Raw genomic sequence first — 17,261 nt, 5'->3', positions numbered from 1 at the left:
TGTCTATATACTACACTGAGAGTGTTGTCTATATACTACACTGAGAGTGTTATCTATATATTACACGGAGAGTGTTGTCTATATACTACACTGAGTGTTGTCTATATACTACACTGAGAGTGTTGTCTATATACTACACTGAGTGTTGTCTATATACTACACTGAGAGTGTTGTCTATATACTACACTGAGAGTGTTGTCTATATACTACACGGAGAGTGTTGTCTATATACTACACTGAGTGTGTTGTCTATATACTACACTGAGAGTGTTGTCTATATACTACACTGAGAGTGTTGTCTATATACTACACTGAGAGTGTTGTCTATATATTACACGGAGAGTGTTGTCTATATACTACACTGAGTGTGTTGTCTATATACTACACTGAGAGTGTTGTCTATATACTACACTGAGAGTGTTGTCTATATACTACACTGAGAGTGTTGTCTATATATTACACTGAGAGTGTTGTCTATATACTACACTGAGAGTGTTGTCTATATACTACACTGAGAGTGTTGTCTATATACTACACGGAGAGTGTTGTCTATATACTACACTGAGAGTGTTGTCTATATACTACACGGAGAGTGTTGTCTATATACTACACTGAGTGTGTTGTCTATATACTACACTGAGAGTGGTGTCTATATACTACACTGAGAGTGGTGTCTATATACTACACTGAGAGTGGTGTCTATATACTACACTGAGAGTGTTATCTATATATTACACGGAGAGTGTTGTCTATATACTACACTGAGTGTTGTCTATATACTACACTGAGAGTGTTGTCTATATACTACACTGAGAGTGTTGTCTATATACTACACTGAGAGTGTTGTCTATATACTACACGGAGAGTGTTGTCTATATACTACACTGAGTGTGTTGTCTATATACTACACTGAGAGTGTTGTCTATATACTACACTGAGAGTGTTGTCTATATACTACACTGAGAGTGTTGTCTATATACTACACTGAGAGTGTTGTCTATATACTACACTGAGAGTGGTGTCTATATATTACACGGAGAGTGTTGTCTATATATTACACGGAGAGTGTTGTCTATATATTACACGGAGAGTGTTGTCTATATACTACACTGAGAGTGTTGTCTATATACTACACTGAGAGTGGTGTCTATATATTACACGGAGAGTGTTGTCTATATATTACACGGAGAGTGTTGTCTATATACTACACTGAGAGTGGTGTCTATATACTACACTGAGAGTGGTGTCTATATACTACACTGAGAGTGGTGTCTATATACTACACTGAGAGTGGTGTCTATATACTACACTGAGAGTGGTGTCTATATACTACACTGAGAGTGTTGTCTATATACTACACTGAGTGTTGTCTATATACTACACTGAGAGTGTTGTCTATATACTACACTGAGAGTGTTGTCTATATACTACACGGAGAGTGTTGTCTATATACTACACTGAGTGTTATCTATATACTACACTGAGAGTGTTGTCTATATACTACACTGAGAGTGTTGTCTATATACTACACTGAGAGTGTTATCTATATATTACACGGAGAGTGTTGTCTATATACTACACTGAGTGTTGTCTATATACTACACTGAGAGTGTTGTCTATATACTACACTGAGAGTGTTGTCTATATACTACACTGAGAGTGTTGTCTATATACTACACGGAGAGTGTTGTCTATATACTACACGGAGAGTGTTGTCTATATACTACACTGAGTGTTATCTATATATTACACGGAGAGTGTTGTCTATATACTACACTGAGTGTTATCTATATACTACACTGAGAGTGTTGTCTATATACTACACTGAGTGTTGTCTATATACTACACTGAGAGTGTTGTCTATATACTACACTGAGAGTGTTGTCTATATACTACACGGAGAGTGTTGTCTATATATTACACGGAGAGTGTTGTCTATATATTACACGGAGAGTGTTGTCTATATATTACACGGAGAGTGTTGTCTATATACTACACTGAGTGTGTTGTCTATATACTACACTGAGAGTGTTGTCTATATACTACACTGAGAGTGTTGTCTATATACTACACTGAGAGTGTTGTCTATATATTACACTGAGAGTGTTGTCTATATACTACACTGAGAGTGTTGTCTATATACTACACTGAGAGTGTTGTCTATATACTACACTGAGAGTGTTGTCTATATACTACACTGAGAGTGTTGTCTTTATACTACACGGAGAGTGTTGTCTATATATTACACGGAGAGTGTTGTCTATATATTACACGGAGAGTGTTGTCTATATATTACACGGAGAGTGTTGTCTATATACTACACTGAGTGTGTTGTCTATATACTACACTGAGAGTGTTGTCTATATACTACACTGAGAGTGTTGTCTATATACTACACTGAGAGTGTTGTCTATATATTACACTGAGAGTGTTGTCTATATACTACACTGAGAGTGTTGTCTATATACTACACTGAGAGTGTTGTCTATATACTACACGGAGAGTGTTATCTATATATTACACGGAGAGTGTTGTCTATATACTACACTGAGGTGTTATCTATATACTACACTGAGAGTGTTGTCTATATACTACACTGAGTGTTGTCTATATACTACACTGAGAGTGTTGTCTATATACTACACTGAGAGTGTTATCTATATATTACACGGAGAGTGTTGTCTATATATTACACGGAGAGTGTTGTCTATATACTACACGGAGTGTGTTGTCTATATACTACACGGAGAGTGTTGTCTATATACTACACTGAGAGTGTTGTCTATATACTACACTGAGAGTGTTGTCTATATACTACACTGAGAGTGTTGTCTATATACTACACTGAGAGTGTTGTCTATATACTACACTGAGAGTGTTGTCTATATACTACACTGAGAGTGTTGTCTATATACTACACTGAGAGTGTTGTCTATATACTACACTGAGTGTGTTGTCTATATACTACACTGAGAGTGTTGTCTATATACTACACTGAGTGTGTTGTCTATATACTACACTGAGAGTGTTGTCTATATATTACACTGAGAGTGTTGTCTATATACTACACTGAGAGTGTTGTCTATATACTACACTGAGCGTGTTGTCTATATACTACACTGAGAGTGTTGTCTATATATTACACTGAGAGTGGTGTCTATATATTACACTGAGAGTGGTGTCTATATATTACACGGAGAGTGGTGTCTATATACTACACTGAGAGTGGTGTCTATATATTACACGGAGAGTGTTGTCTATATATTACACGGAGAGTGTTGTCTATATATTACACGGAGAGTGTTGTCTATATACTACACTGAGAGTGGTGTCTATATATTACACGGAGAGTGTTGTCTATATACTACACTGAGAGTGGTGTCTATATACTACACTGAGAGTGGTGTCTATATACTACACTGAGAGTGGTGTCTATATACTACACTGAGAGTGGTGTCTATATACTACACTGAGAGTGGTGTCTATATACTACACTGAGAGTGGTGTCTATATACTACACTGAGAGTGGTGTCTATATACTACACTGAGAGTGGTGTCTATATACTACACTGAGAGTGGTGTCTATATACTACACTGAGAGTGTTATCTATATATTACACGGAGAGTGTTGTCTATATACTACACTGAGTGTTGTCTATATACTACACTGAGAGTGTTGTCTATATACTACACTGAGAGTGTTGTCTATATACTACACTGAGAGTGTTGTCTATATACTACACGGAGAGTGTTGTCTATATACTACACTGAGTGTGTTGTCTATATACTACACTGAGAGTGTTGTCTATATACTACACTGAGAGTGTTGTCTATATACTACACTGAGAGTGTTGTCTATATATTACACGGAGAGTGTTGTCTATATACTACACTGAGTGTGTTGTCTATATACTACACTGAGAGTGTTGTCTATATACTACACTGAGAGTGTTGTCTATATACTACACTGAGAGTGTTGTCTATATATTACACTGAGAGTGTTGTCTATATACTACACTGAGAGTGTTGTCTATATACTACACTGAGAGTGTTGTCTATATACTACACGGAGAGTGTTATCTATATATTACACGGAGAGTGTTGTCTATATACTACACTGAGTGTTATCTATATACTACACTGAGAGTGTTGTCTATATACTACACTGAGTGTTGTCTATATACTACACTGAGAGTGTTGTCTATATACTACACTGAGAGTGTTATCTATATATTACACGGAGAGTGTTGTCTATATATTACACGGAGAGTGTTGTCTATATACTACACGGAGTGTGTTGTCTATATACTACACGGAGAGTGTTGTCTATATACTACACTGAGAGTGTTGTCTATATACTACACTGAGTGTTGTCTATATACTACACTGAGAGTGTTGTCTATATACTACACTGAGAGTGTTGTCTATATACTACACTGAGAGTGTTGTCTATATACTACACTGAGAGTGTTGTCTATATACTACACTGAGAGTGTTGTCTATATACTACACTGAGAGTGTTGTCTATATACTACACTGAGTGTGTTGTCTATATACTACACTGAGAGTGTTGTCTATATACTACACTGAGTGTGTTGTCTATATACTACACTGAGAGTGTTGTCTATATACTACACTGAGAGTGTTGTCTATATACTACACTGAGAGTGTTGTCTATATACTACACTGAGCGTGTTGTCTATATACTACACTGAGAGTGTTGTCTATATATTACACTGAGAGTGGTGTCTATATATTACACTGAGAGTGGTGTCTATATATTACACGGAGAGTGTTGTCTATATACTACACTGAGAGTGGTGTCTATATATTACACGGAGAGTGTTGTCTATATATTACACGGAGAGTGTTGTCTATATATTACACGGAGAGTGTTGTCTATATACTACACTGAGAGTGGTGTCTATATATTACACGGAGAGTGTTGTCTATATACTACACTGAGAGTGGTGTCTATATACTACACTGAGAGTGGTGTCTATATACTACACTGAGAGTGGTGTCTATATACTACACTGAGAGTGGTGTCTATATACTACACTGAGAGTGGTGTCTATATACTACACTGAGAGTGGTGTCTATATACTACACTGAGAGTGGTGTCTATATACTACACTGAGAGTGGTGTCTATATACTACACTGAGAGTGGTGTCTATATACTACACTGAGAGTGTTATCTATATATTACACGGAGAGTGTTGTCTATATACTACACTGAGTGTTGTCTATATACTACACTGAGAGTGTTGTCTATATACTACACTGAGAGTGTTGTCTATATACTACACTGAGAGTGTTGTCTATATACTACACGGAGAGTGTTGTCTATATACTACACTGAGTGTGTTGTCTATATACTACACTGAGAGTGTTGTCTATATACTACACTGAGAGTGTTGTCTATATACTACACTGAGAGTGTTGTCTATATACTACACTGAGAGTGTTGTCTATATACTACACTGAGAGTGGTGTCTATATATTACACGGAGAGTGTTGTCTATATATTACACGGAGAGTGTTGTCTATATATTACACGGAGAGTGTTGTCTATATACTACACTGAGAGTGTTGTCTATATACTACACTGAGAGTGGTGTCTATATATTACACGGAGAGTGTTGTCTATATATTACACGGAGAGTGTTGTCTATATACTACACTGAGAGTGGTGTCTATATACTACACTGAGAGTGGTGTCTATATACTACACTGAGAGTGGTGTCTATATACTACACTGAGAGTGGTGTCTATATACTACACTGAGAGTGTTGTCTATATACTACACTGAGAGTGTTGTCTATATACTACACTGAGTGTTGTCTATATACTACACTGAGAGTGTTGTCTATATACTACACTGAGAGTGTTGTCTATATACTACACGGAGAGTGTTGTCTATATACTACACTGAGTGTTATCTATATACTACACTGAGAGTGTTGTCTATATACTACACTGAGAGTGTTGTCTATATATTACACTGAGAGTGGTGTCTATATACTACACTGAGAGTGGTGTCTATATATTACACTGAGAGTGTTGTCTATATACTACACTGAGAGTGGTGTCTATATATTACACGGAGAGTGTTGTCTATATACTACACTGAGAGTGGTGTCTATATACTACACTGAGAGTGGTGTATATATACTACACTGAGAGTGTTGTCTATATACTACACTGAGAGTGTTGTCTATATACTACACTGAGTGTTGTCTATATACTACACTGAGAGTGTTGTCTATATACTACACTGAGAGTGGTGTCTATATATTACACGGAGAGTGTTGTCTATATACTACACTGAGAGTGGTGTCTATATATTACACGGAGAGTGGTGTCTATATATTACACTGAGAGTGGTGTCTATATATTACACGGAGAGTGTTGTCTATATACTACACTGAGAGTGGTGTCTATATATTACACGGAGAGTGTTGTCTATATATTACACGGAGAGTGTTGTCTATATATTACACGGAGAGTGTTGTCTATATACTACACTGAGAGTGTTGTCTATATACTACACTGAGAGTGGTGTCTATATATTACACGGAGAGTGTTGTCTATATACTACACTGAGAGTGGTGTCTATATACTACACTGAGAGTGGTGTCTATATACCCCACTGAGAGTGGTGTCTATATACTACACTGAGAGTGGTGTCTATATACTACACTGAGAGTGTTGTCTATATACTACACTGAGAGTGTTATCTATATATTACACGGAGAGTGTTGTCTATATACTACACTGAGTGTTGTCTATATACTACACTGAGAGTTTTGTCTATATACTACACTGAGAGTGTTGTCTATATACTACACTGAGAGTGTTGTCTATATACTACACGGAGAGTGTTGTCTATATACTACACGGAGAGTGTTGTCTATATACTACACTGAGTGTTATCTATATATTACACGGAGAGTGTTGTCTATATACTACACTGAGTGTTATCTATATACTACACTGAGAGTGTTGTCTATATACTACACTGAGTGTTGTCTATATACTACACTGAGAGTGTTGTCTATATACTACACTGAGAGTGTTGTTTATATACTACACGGAGAGTGTTGTCTATATATTACACGGAGAGTGTTGTCTATATATTACACGGAGAGTGTTGTCTATATATTACACGGAGAGTGTTGTCTATATACTACACTGAGTGTGTTGTCTATATACTACACTGAGAGTGTTGTCTATATACTACACTGAGAGTGTTGTCTATATACTACACTGAGAGTGTTGTCTATATATTACACTGAGAGTGTTGTCTATATACTACACTGAGAGTGTTGTCTATATACTACACTGAGAGTGTTGTCTATATACTACACTGAGAGTGTTGTCTATATACTACACTGAGAGTGTTGTCTATATACTACACGGAGAGTGTTGTCTATATACTACACGGAGAGTGTTGTCTATATATTACACGGAGAGTGTTGTCTATATACTACACTGAGTGTTATCTATATACTACACTGAGAGTGTTGTCTATATACTACACTGAGTGTTGTCTATATACTACACTGAGAGTGTTGTCTATATACTACACGGAGAGTGTTGTCTATATATTACACGGAGAGTGTTGTCTATATATTACACGGAGAGTGTTGTCTATATACTACACGGAGTGTGTTGTCTATATACTACACGGAGAGTGTTGTCTATATACTACACGGAGAGTGTTGTCTATATACTACACTGAGTGTGTTGTCTATATACTACACTGAGTGTGTTGTCTATATACTACACTGAGTGTGTTGTCTATATACTACACTGAGAGTGTTGTCTATAATACTACACTGAGAGTGTTGTCTATATATTACACTGAGAGTGTTGTCTATATACTACACTGAGAGTGTTGTCTATATACTACACTGAGAGTGTTGTCTATATACTACACTGAGAGTGTTGTCTATATACTACACTGAGAGTGTTGTCTATATACTACACGGAGAGTGTTGTCTATATACTACACGGAGAGTGTTGTCTATATACTACACTGAGAGTGTTGTCTATATACTACACTGAGAGTGTTGTCTATATATTACACTGAGAGTGGTGTCTATATATTACACTGAGAGTGGTGTCTATATATTACACTGAGAGTGGTGTCTATATATTACACGGAGAGTGTTGTCTATATACTACACGGAGAGTGGTGTCTATATATTACACGGAGAGTGTTGTCTATATATTACACTGAGAGTGTTGTCTATATATTACACGGAGAGTGTTGTCTATATACTACACGGAGAGTGGTGTCTATATATTACACGGAGAGTGTTGTCTATATACTACACTGAGAGTGGTGTCTATATACTACACTGAGAGTGGTGTCTATATACTACACTGAGAGTGGTGTCTATATACTACACTGAGAGTTGTGTCTATATACTACACTGAGAGTGGTGTCTATATACTACACTGAGAGTGGTGTCTATATACTACACGGAGAGTGTTGTCTATATACTACACGGAGAGTGTTGTCTATATATTACACGGAGAGTGTTGTCTATATACTACACTGAGTGTTATCTATATACTACACAGAGTGTTGTCTATATACTACACTGAGAGTGTTGTCTATATACTACACTGAGAGTGTTGTCTATATACTACACTGAGAGTGTTATCTATATATTACACGGAGAGTGTTGTCTATATATTACACGGAGAGTGTTGTCTATATATTACACGGAGAGTGTTGTCTATATACTACACTGAGTGTGTTGTCTATATACTACACTGAGAGTGTTGTCTATATACTACACTGAGAGTGTTGTCTATATACTACACTGAGAGTGTTGTCTATATATTACACTGAGAGTGTTGTCTATATACTACACTGAGAGTGTTGTCTATATACTACACTGAGAGTGTTGTCTATATACTACACTGAGTGTGTTGTCTATATACTACACTGAGAGTGTTGTCTATATACTACACTGAGTGTGTTGTCTATATACTACACTGAGAGTGTTGTCTATATATTACACTGAGAGTGTTGTCTATATACTACACTGAGAGTGTTGTCTATATACTACACTGAGAGTGGTGTCTATATACTACACTGAGAGTGGTGTCTATATACTACACTGAGAGTGGTGTCTATATACTACACTGAGAGTGGTGTCTATATACTACACTGAGAGTGTTGTCTATATACTACACTGAGTGTTGTCTATATACTACACTGAGAGTGTTATCTATATACTACACTGAGAGTGTATGTGTCGTCTACAGACCTCTGTACACCGCTGTTGATGAGTTGGAGATCCCAGATCCCAGCCAGCTAGAAGGTGAGTGTGTCTCTTTATCCCTCATTGACTTTCAGCCAGGGTGAGTCCCAAATGCCCTGGTCAAAAGTAGCGCACTATATAGGGAATAGGGCCCTGGTCAAAGTAGTGCACTATATAGGGAATAGGGCCCTGGTCAAAGTAGTGCACTATATAGGGAATAGGGCCCTGGTCAAAGTAGTGCACTACATAGGGAATAGTGTTTCATTTGGTAGGCACTCCAGCTGTTTGATTATTTTATTCTACACCATGTTGTGGTTATGCATGCCCATTTTCATTTCTCCTCCAATCAGAAGTTCTGTTGTTGCTCACCGATCTGTGTTCTGTCCAATCAGAGTTCGTGGCCCTGTACACCTATGAGAGCCCGGAGGCGGGCGACCTGACGTTCTCTGAGGGGGACGTAGTCATGGTAACAGAGCAGGAGGGGGAGTGGTGGAGGGGGTGCATTGGAAACCGGACCGGAGTGTTCCCTTCCAACTACGTCAAACCCATGGAACCAGAGGTTAGTATCCCCGACCCTTGATCCTTGACCCTGACACCTGACCAGTGTTGGGGTAAGTTACTTTTGAAAGTCTCGAAAGTCATTGTTATGCCCAGTAGAGGGTGCGTACCGCCTTAGATTGACTTGCCTACTTAGTACTCGCGGGATATTCAAAGTGGAACGTTCTGCTAAGCACCTAAAGACCTACAGATCTCTGTCATCATGCATCATGGGAGAGCCTCAGACTGAGATCTCTGTCATCAGGCATCATGGGAGAGCCTCAGACTGAGATCTCTGTCATCAGGCATCATGTGAGAGCCTCAGACTGAGATCTCTGTCATCAGGCATCATGGGAGAGCCTCAGACTGAGATCTCTGTCATCATGCATCATGGGAGAGCCTCAGACTGAGATCTCTGTCATCAGGCATCATGGGAGAGCCTCAGACTGAGATCTCTGTCATCAGGCATCATGGGAGAGCCTCAGACTGAGATCTCTGTCATCAGGCATCATGGGAGAGCCTCAGACTGAGATCTCTGTCATCAGGCATCATGGGAGAGCCTCAGACTGAGATCTCTGTCATCAGGCATCATGGGAGAGCCTCAGACTGAGATCTCTGTCATCAGGCATCATGGGAGAGCTCCAGACTGAGATCTCTGTCATCAGGCATCATGGGAGAGCCTCAGACTGAGATCTCTGTCATCAGGCATCATGGGAGAGCCTCAGACTGAGATCTCTGTCATCAGGCATCATGGGAGAGCTCCAGACTGAGATCTCTGTCATCAGGCATCATGGGAGAGCTCCAGACTGAGATCTCTGTCATCAGGCATCATGGGAGAGCCTCAGACTGAGATCTCTGTCATCAGGCATCATGGGAGAGCCTCAGACTGAGATCTCTGTCATCAGGCATCATGGGAGAGCTCCAGACTGATCTCTGTCATCAGGCATCATGGGAGAGCTCCAGACTGAGATCTCTGTCATCAGGCATCATGGGAGAGCTCCAGACTGAGATCTCTGTCATCAGGCATTATGGGAGAGCTCCAGACTGATCTCTGTCATCAGGCATCATGGGAGAGCCTCAGACTGAGATCTCTGTCATCATGCATCATGGGAGAGCTCCAGACTGATCTCTGTCATCAGGCATCATGGGAGAGCTCCAGACTGATCTCTGTCATCAGGCATCATGGGAGAGCTCCAGACTGATCTCTGTCATCATGCATCATGGGAGAGCTCCAGACTGATCTCTGTCATCAGGCATCATGGGAGAGCTCCAGACTGATCTCTGTCATCAGGCATCATGGGAGAGCTCCAGACTGATCTCTGTCATCAGGCATCATGGGAGAGCTCCAGACTGATCTCTGTCATCAGGCATCATGGGAGAGCTCCAGACTGATCTCTGTCATCAGGCATCATGGGAGAGCTCCAGACTGATCTCTGTCATCAGGCATCATGGGAGAGCTCCAGACTGATCTCTGTCATCAGGCATCATGGGAGAGCTCCAGACTGAGATCTCTGTCATCAGGCATCATGGGAGAGCCTCAGACTGAGATCTCTGTCATCAGGCATCATGGGAGAGCCTCAGACTGAGATCTCTGTCATCAGGCATCATGGGAGAGTTCCAGACTGAGATCTCTGTCATCAGGCATCATGGGAGAGCTCCAGACTGATCTCTGTCATCAGGCATCATGGGAGAGCTCCAGACTGAGATCTCTGTCATCATGCATCATGGGAGAGCTCCAGACTGAGATCTCTGTCATCAGGCATCATGGGAGAGCTCCAGACTGAGATCTCTGTCATCATGCATCATGGGAGAGCCTCAGACTGAGATCTCTGTCATCATGCATCATGGGAGAGCTCCAGACTGAGATCTCTGTCATCATGCATCATGGGAGAGCTCCAGACTGATCTCTGTCATCAGGCATCATGGGAGAGCTCCAGACTGATCTCTGTCATCAGGCATCATGGGAGAGCTCCAGACTGATCTCTGTCATCATGCATCATGGGAGAGCTCCAGACTGATCTCTGTCATCAGGCATCATGGGAGAGCTCCAGACTGATCTCTGTCATCAGGCATCATGGGAGAGCTCCAGACTGATCTCTGTCATCAGGCATCATGGGAGAGCTCCAGACTGATCTCTGTCATCATGCATCATGGGAGAGCTCCAGACTGATCTCTGTCATCAGGCATCATGGGAGAGCTCCAGACTGATCTCTGTCATCAGGCATCATGGGAGAGCTCCAGACTGATCTCTGTCATCAGGCATCATGGGAGAGCTCCAGACTGATCTCTGTCATCAGGCATCATGGGAGAGCTCCAGACAGATCTCTGTCATCAGGCATCATGGGAGAGCTCCAGACTGATCTCTGTCATCAGGCATCATGGGAGAGCTCCAGACAGATCTCTGTCATCAGGCATCATGGGAGAGCTCCAGACTGATCTCTGTCATCAGGCATCATGGGAGAGCCTCAGACAGATCTCTATCATCAGGCATCATGGGAGAGCTCCAGACTGATCTCTGTCATCAGGCATCATGGGAGAGCTCCAGACTGATCTCTGTCATCAGGCATCATGGGAGAGCTTCAGACAGATCTCTGTCATCAGGCATCATGGGAGAGCTCCAGACTGATCTCTGTCATCAGGCATCATGGGAGAGCTCCAGACTGATCTCTGTCATCAGGCATCATGGGAGAGCTCCAGACTGAGATCTCTGTCATCAGGCATCATGGGAGAGCTCCAGACTGAGGTCTGTCATCAGGCATCATTGGAGAGCTCCAGACTGAGATCTCTGTCATCAGGCATCATGGGAGAGCTCCAGACAGATCTCTGTCATCAGGCATCATGGGAGAGCTCCAGACTGATCTCTGTCATCAGGCATCATGGGAGAGCTCCAGACTGATCTCTGTCATCAGGCATCATGGGAGAGCTCCAGACTGATCTCTGTCGTCAGGCATCATGGGAGAGCTCCAGACTGATCTCTGTCATCAGGCATCATGGGAGAGCTCCAGACTGATCTCTGTCATCAGGCATCATGGGAGAGCTCCAGACTGATCTCTGTCATCAGGCATCATGGGAGAGCTCCAGACTGATCTCTGTCATCAGGCATCATGGGAGAGCTCCAGACTGATCTCTGTCGTCAGGCATCATGGGAGAGCTCCAGACTGATCTCTGTCATCAGGCATCATGGGAGAGCTCCAGACTGATCTCTGTCATCAGGCATCATGGGAGAGCTCCAGACTGATCTCTGTCATCAGGCATCATGGGAGAGCTCCAGACTGAGATCTCTGTCATCAGGCATCATGGGAGAGCTCCAGACTGAGATCTCTGTCATCAGGCATCATTGGAGAGCTCCAGACTGAGATCTCTGTCATCAGGCATCATGGGAGAGCTCCAGACAGATCTCTGTCATCAGGCATCATGGGAGAGCTCCAGACTGATCTCTGTCATCAGGCATCATGGGAGAGCTCCAGACTGATCTCTGTCATCAGGCATCATGGGAGAGCTCCAGACTGATCTCTGTCGTCAGGCATCATGGGAGAGCTCCAGACTGATCTCTGTCATCAGGCATCATGGGAGAGCTCCAGACTGATCTCTGTCATCAGGCATCATGGGAGAGCTCCAGACTGATCTCTGTCATCAGGCATCATGGGAGAGCTCCAGACTGATCTCTGTCATCAGGCATCATGGGAGAGCTCCAGACTGATCTCTGTCATCAGGCATCATGGGAGAGCTCCAGACTGATCTCTGTCATCAGGCATCATGGGAGAGCTCCAGACAGATCTCTGTCAGATGTCCTAATGGTTGTTTGTTGTTTCAGGAAATTGAACTATAAACAATGTATTTTTTTATCACATTATTATTTGGCCTTTGTAGTTCAGCAGCCTATATTCAAATGTAACTGTTCCACAAAACGTGTGAAGGAGAAATGTGTTATTAATAATACACATTATGATAATATAGACAGATGAATGAATAGCGGCATGTCGAAGTGTTTTGAACAAATTCCATTTTATCGAAAATGTCTGATGAATTCAAACAAAAGTGTTGCATCAGAAACTAAATTCTATCTTGATAAATCCAACGCATCAAAGGAGCATTGTCCAGAAATCAAAACCAACATTTAGGCAGCTTTATGAAACCAAATATACATATTAAAGCCACTAAATACAGGCTATTAAGTCACAACATTCCTGACATGAAATAGCGATGTGAAAATGTAAATAACCTGCGCGTTAATTAAACAAAACAAATGCAAACTCTCATATAAATCCTAACCGTAATGCATTGAAATAAATGTCAGGAAATCAAAGGATTTACTTACAATCATCAAAGACACATACAGGTTAATGTAGTTCTCTCGAGGTGACAGGTTTAGCCGGACAGAAATGTAGATGTTGCTGTTTTGGAGCAGAAGTGCCATCGTCCTCGGGATCAATGGCTGCCGCACCAGTCTTGTGGAGATGTGCTTGTCTTGAAGGTGCTTCTTGATATTTGAGTTCTTCTCAGTTGACAGGCGTTTATCCCCGAGGCTCAGTTTGCATTTTATTATTATGGTTTTTTCTCCTTTTTCTTCTATCAATTCTAAATAATGTGAATACTTCCACGGTATAAAGGCTGTTGGCTCTGCCATCTTGCTAGCTAGCTCCCTGCCACAACGTTCTTGAAGAAACAGGAAGTGTGCAAATTTTTATTTGGCAGAAATAAAATAAAAAGTTACAATTTCCTTATTTGTAAAAAGTAACTAAGTATCTGTTTACTTAAATTGAAAAAATAACGCGTTAAGTTACTCGTTATCACAAAAAAAAGTAATTTGAGTACTTTATAACGCGTTAGCCCCCAACACTGCCTCTAACTCATTCAACCAGAGGAGAGAAAACAGGACTCATGTCAGGTTGTAAAAGTCCCAGTTGGAAGATTCTGGATTTTCTACTTATTCCCTCTCGATTCTGGGAATCTTCCAACCGGATATCTGGAAAACCCTGGGAGTTTAGGCAACAACAGGCCTACAGAACAGAACATGGTGCTGTTACAGTCACAATAACATTAGTCCTTCCTATTTTCATGAGGAGTACTCTGGCTGGGGAGAAATGTTACTGTACAAGCAACCAACAGCGTTTGTTAACCAGTGATACAGAGAACAGTACTAAGAGGTTTCAGTCACTTTACGGTCTGGCACCATTGTTGTGATGTAATACAGTCCAGTGTGTTACGGACAGGTGATATTATTCTGTTTCCGTTGTGTGGCTTTGTGTTTCCAGATCGCTGGGCCTGGAGCTGCTGCCAAGAAACCTGGTGAGGACACACACACACACACACACACAGACACACACAGTCTTGTACAGCTAACCTTGTGGGGACATACAATTCAGTCCCATTCAAAATCCTATTTTCCCTAACCCCTAACCCTAATCCTAACCCGTACTCTTACCCTAACCCTAACCCTAACCTTAACCCTAAACCCCCTAGAAATAGCATTTGACCTTGTGGGGACTAACAAAATGTCCCCAGCTGGACTTCTGGTCCCCACAAGAATAGTTAAACACGTCCACACACACACACACACACACACACACACACACACACACACACATATAAACACAGCCGTTCTAAAGCCTAGTAGTAACTACTACTGAGTCATTTCAGACTGATTTCAAATGTCAGTAGATATTGTCTGAACCTCCAACCCGTCTCTCTGATTGGTCGATAGAGATCGCCCAGGCTGTCATGGCCGCGGTCACCCTGACTACAGAGCAGCTAAGTCTGTCACCGGGGCAACTGATCGTGGTCCATGCCAAGAACTCCTCCGGCTGGTGGCTTGGGGAATTGCAGGTCAGCTGACATCATAACATCTACCTATTGTATTGTTTGCTCCGGGGTTAAAGTTTCCCCTCGGTTCCCTCCCCAATCTTAACCTAAATGTAAAACTGACCCCAGATCTGCATCCAGGCAGCTTCACCTGACACCCTATGGATGTTGTGTGGTTAACTAAGACTTCCTTTACACAGGCAGCCCAATTCTGATCTTTTACACAATAATTGGCATAAGATCTGAATTGGTCAAACGACAAATGAGTGACTAAAAAAGATCAGAATTGTGCTGCCTGTGTAAATGCACAGGATTTGGGCAGCTTTCTTGTCCAGGAGAAAGAGATGTCAAACTCAATGTGATTTCCTGGTTAAAATGAAAGTCCACCAGAATACTGTAGGTGTTCTGTCCTCCAGGTCCGAGGGAAGGGGCCACAACGAGGCTGGTTCCTCTCCTCTCATGTCAAACTGCTGCCTCCAACCAGCAGCAAGACTACCCCTGCACCTGTCCCAGGTAACAACCTATACTGACTGGTCTGGTCAGAATACTGGCTGATCTATACTAAATATGTCTACCTGACTGGTCTGGTCAGAATACTGGCTGATCTATACTAAATATGTCTACCTGTCTGGTCAGAATACTGGCTGATCTATACTAAATATTTCTACCTGACTGGTCAGAATACTGGCTGATCTATACTAAATATGTCTACCTGACTGGTCTGGTCAGAATACTGGCTGATCTATACTAAATATGTCTACCTGCCCCATCTACACCATGGTCGGGAATCAGTTTCAGTCAATTCAGAAAGTAAACCGAATTCTACATTTTCCTCATTGAAAAGTAGTGGAACAGAATCGGAGTTGGAACGTCATTGTACTTTCTGAATTGAAATGGAATTGACCCCAACCATGATCTATAAAGTACATGTCAACCTGTACCATCTACACTATACGTTTCATTCTGGGCCAGGTAATAACACTGGCCAGAATCAAATCTGATACGTCTCTAACTGAGGGATGTCAAACATCCTCCCTCTATAACCACTATACCAGGGATGTCAAACATCCCCACTCTATAGCCTCTATAACAGGGATGTCAAACATCCCCCCTCTATAACCACTATACCAGGGATGTCAAACATCCTCACTCTATAGCCTCTATAACAGGGATGTCAAACATCCTCCCTCTATAGCCTCTATAACAGGGATGTCAAACATCCTCACTCTATAGCCTCTATAACAGGGATGTCAAACATCCTCACTCTATAGCCTCTATAACAGGGATGTCAAACATCCTCCCTCTATAACCACTATAACAGGGATGTCAAACATCCTCCCTCTATAGCCTCTATAACAGGGATGTCAAACATCCTCCCTCTATAGCCTCTATAACAGGGATGTCAAACATCCTCCCTCTATAGCCTCTATAACAGGGATGTCAAACATCCTCACTCTATAACCACTATACCAGGGATGTCAAACATCCTCCCTCTATAGCCTCTATAACAGGGATGTCAAACATCCTCCCTCTATAACCACTATACCAGGGATGTCAAACATCCTCCCTCTATAACCACTATACCAGGGATGTCAAACATCCTCACTCTATAGCCTCTATAACATGGATGTCAAACATCC

General features: G+C 41.5%; 1 protein-coding gene across 6 annotated transcripts in view; it reads left to right on the top strand.

Moving 5' to 3' along the window:
- Positions 1-17,261, top strand: part of LOC139555922 (intersectin-2-like) — a 129,047-nt gene that overhangs the window by 103,549 nt on the left and 8,237 nt on the right. For all 6 annotated transcript variants that reach the window (XM_071369297.1, XM_071369299.1, XM_071369300.1 and 3 more), the window contains 5 exons: positions 9,287-9,342; positions 9,675-9,841; positions 15,075-15,108; positions 15,524-15,645; positions 16,038-16,134. In XM_071369297.1, the coding sequence (XP_071225398.1) occupies positions 9,287-9,342; positions 9,675-9,841; positions 15,075-15,108; positions 15,524-15,645; positions 16,038-16,134 (476 nt within the window). The remainder of the gene's footprint in view (positions 1-9,286; positions 9,343-9,674; positions 9,842-15,074; positions 15,109-15,523; positions 15,646-16,037; positions 16,135-17,261) is intronic.

This window comes from Salvelinus alpinus, chromosome 27 (assembly GCF_045679555.1).
Source record: "Salvelinus alpinus chromosome 27, SLU_Salpinus.1, whole genome shotgun sequence".
Taxonomy (NCBI): Eukaryota; Metazoa; Chordata; class Actinopteri; order Salmoniformes; family Salmonidae; genus Salvelinus; species Salvelinus alpinus.
This window is presented reverse-complemented; position numbering and strand designations above follow the sequence as displayed.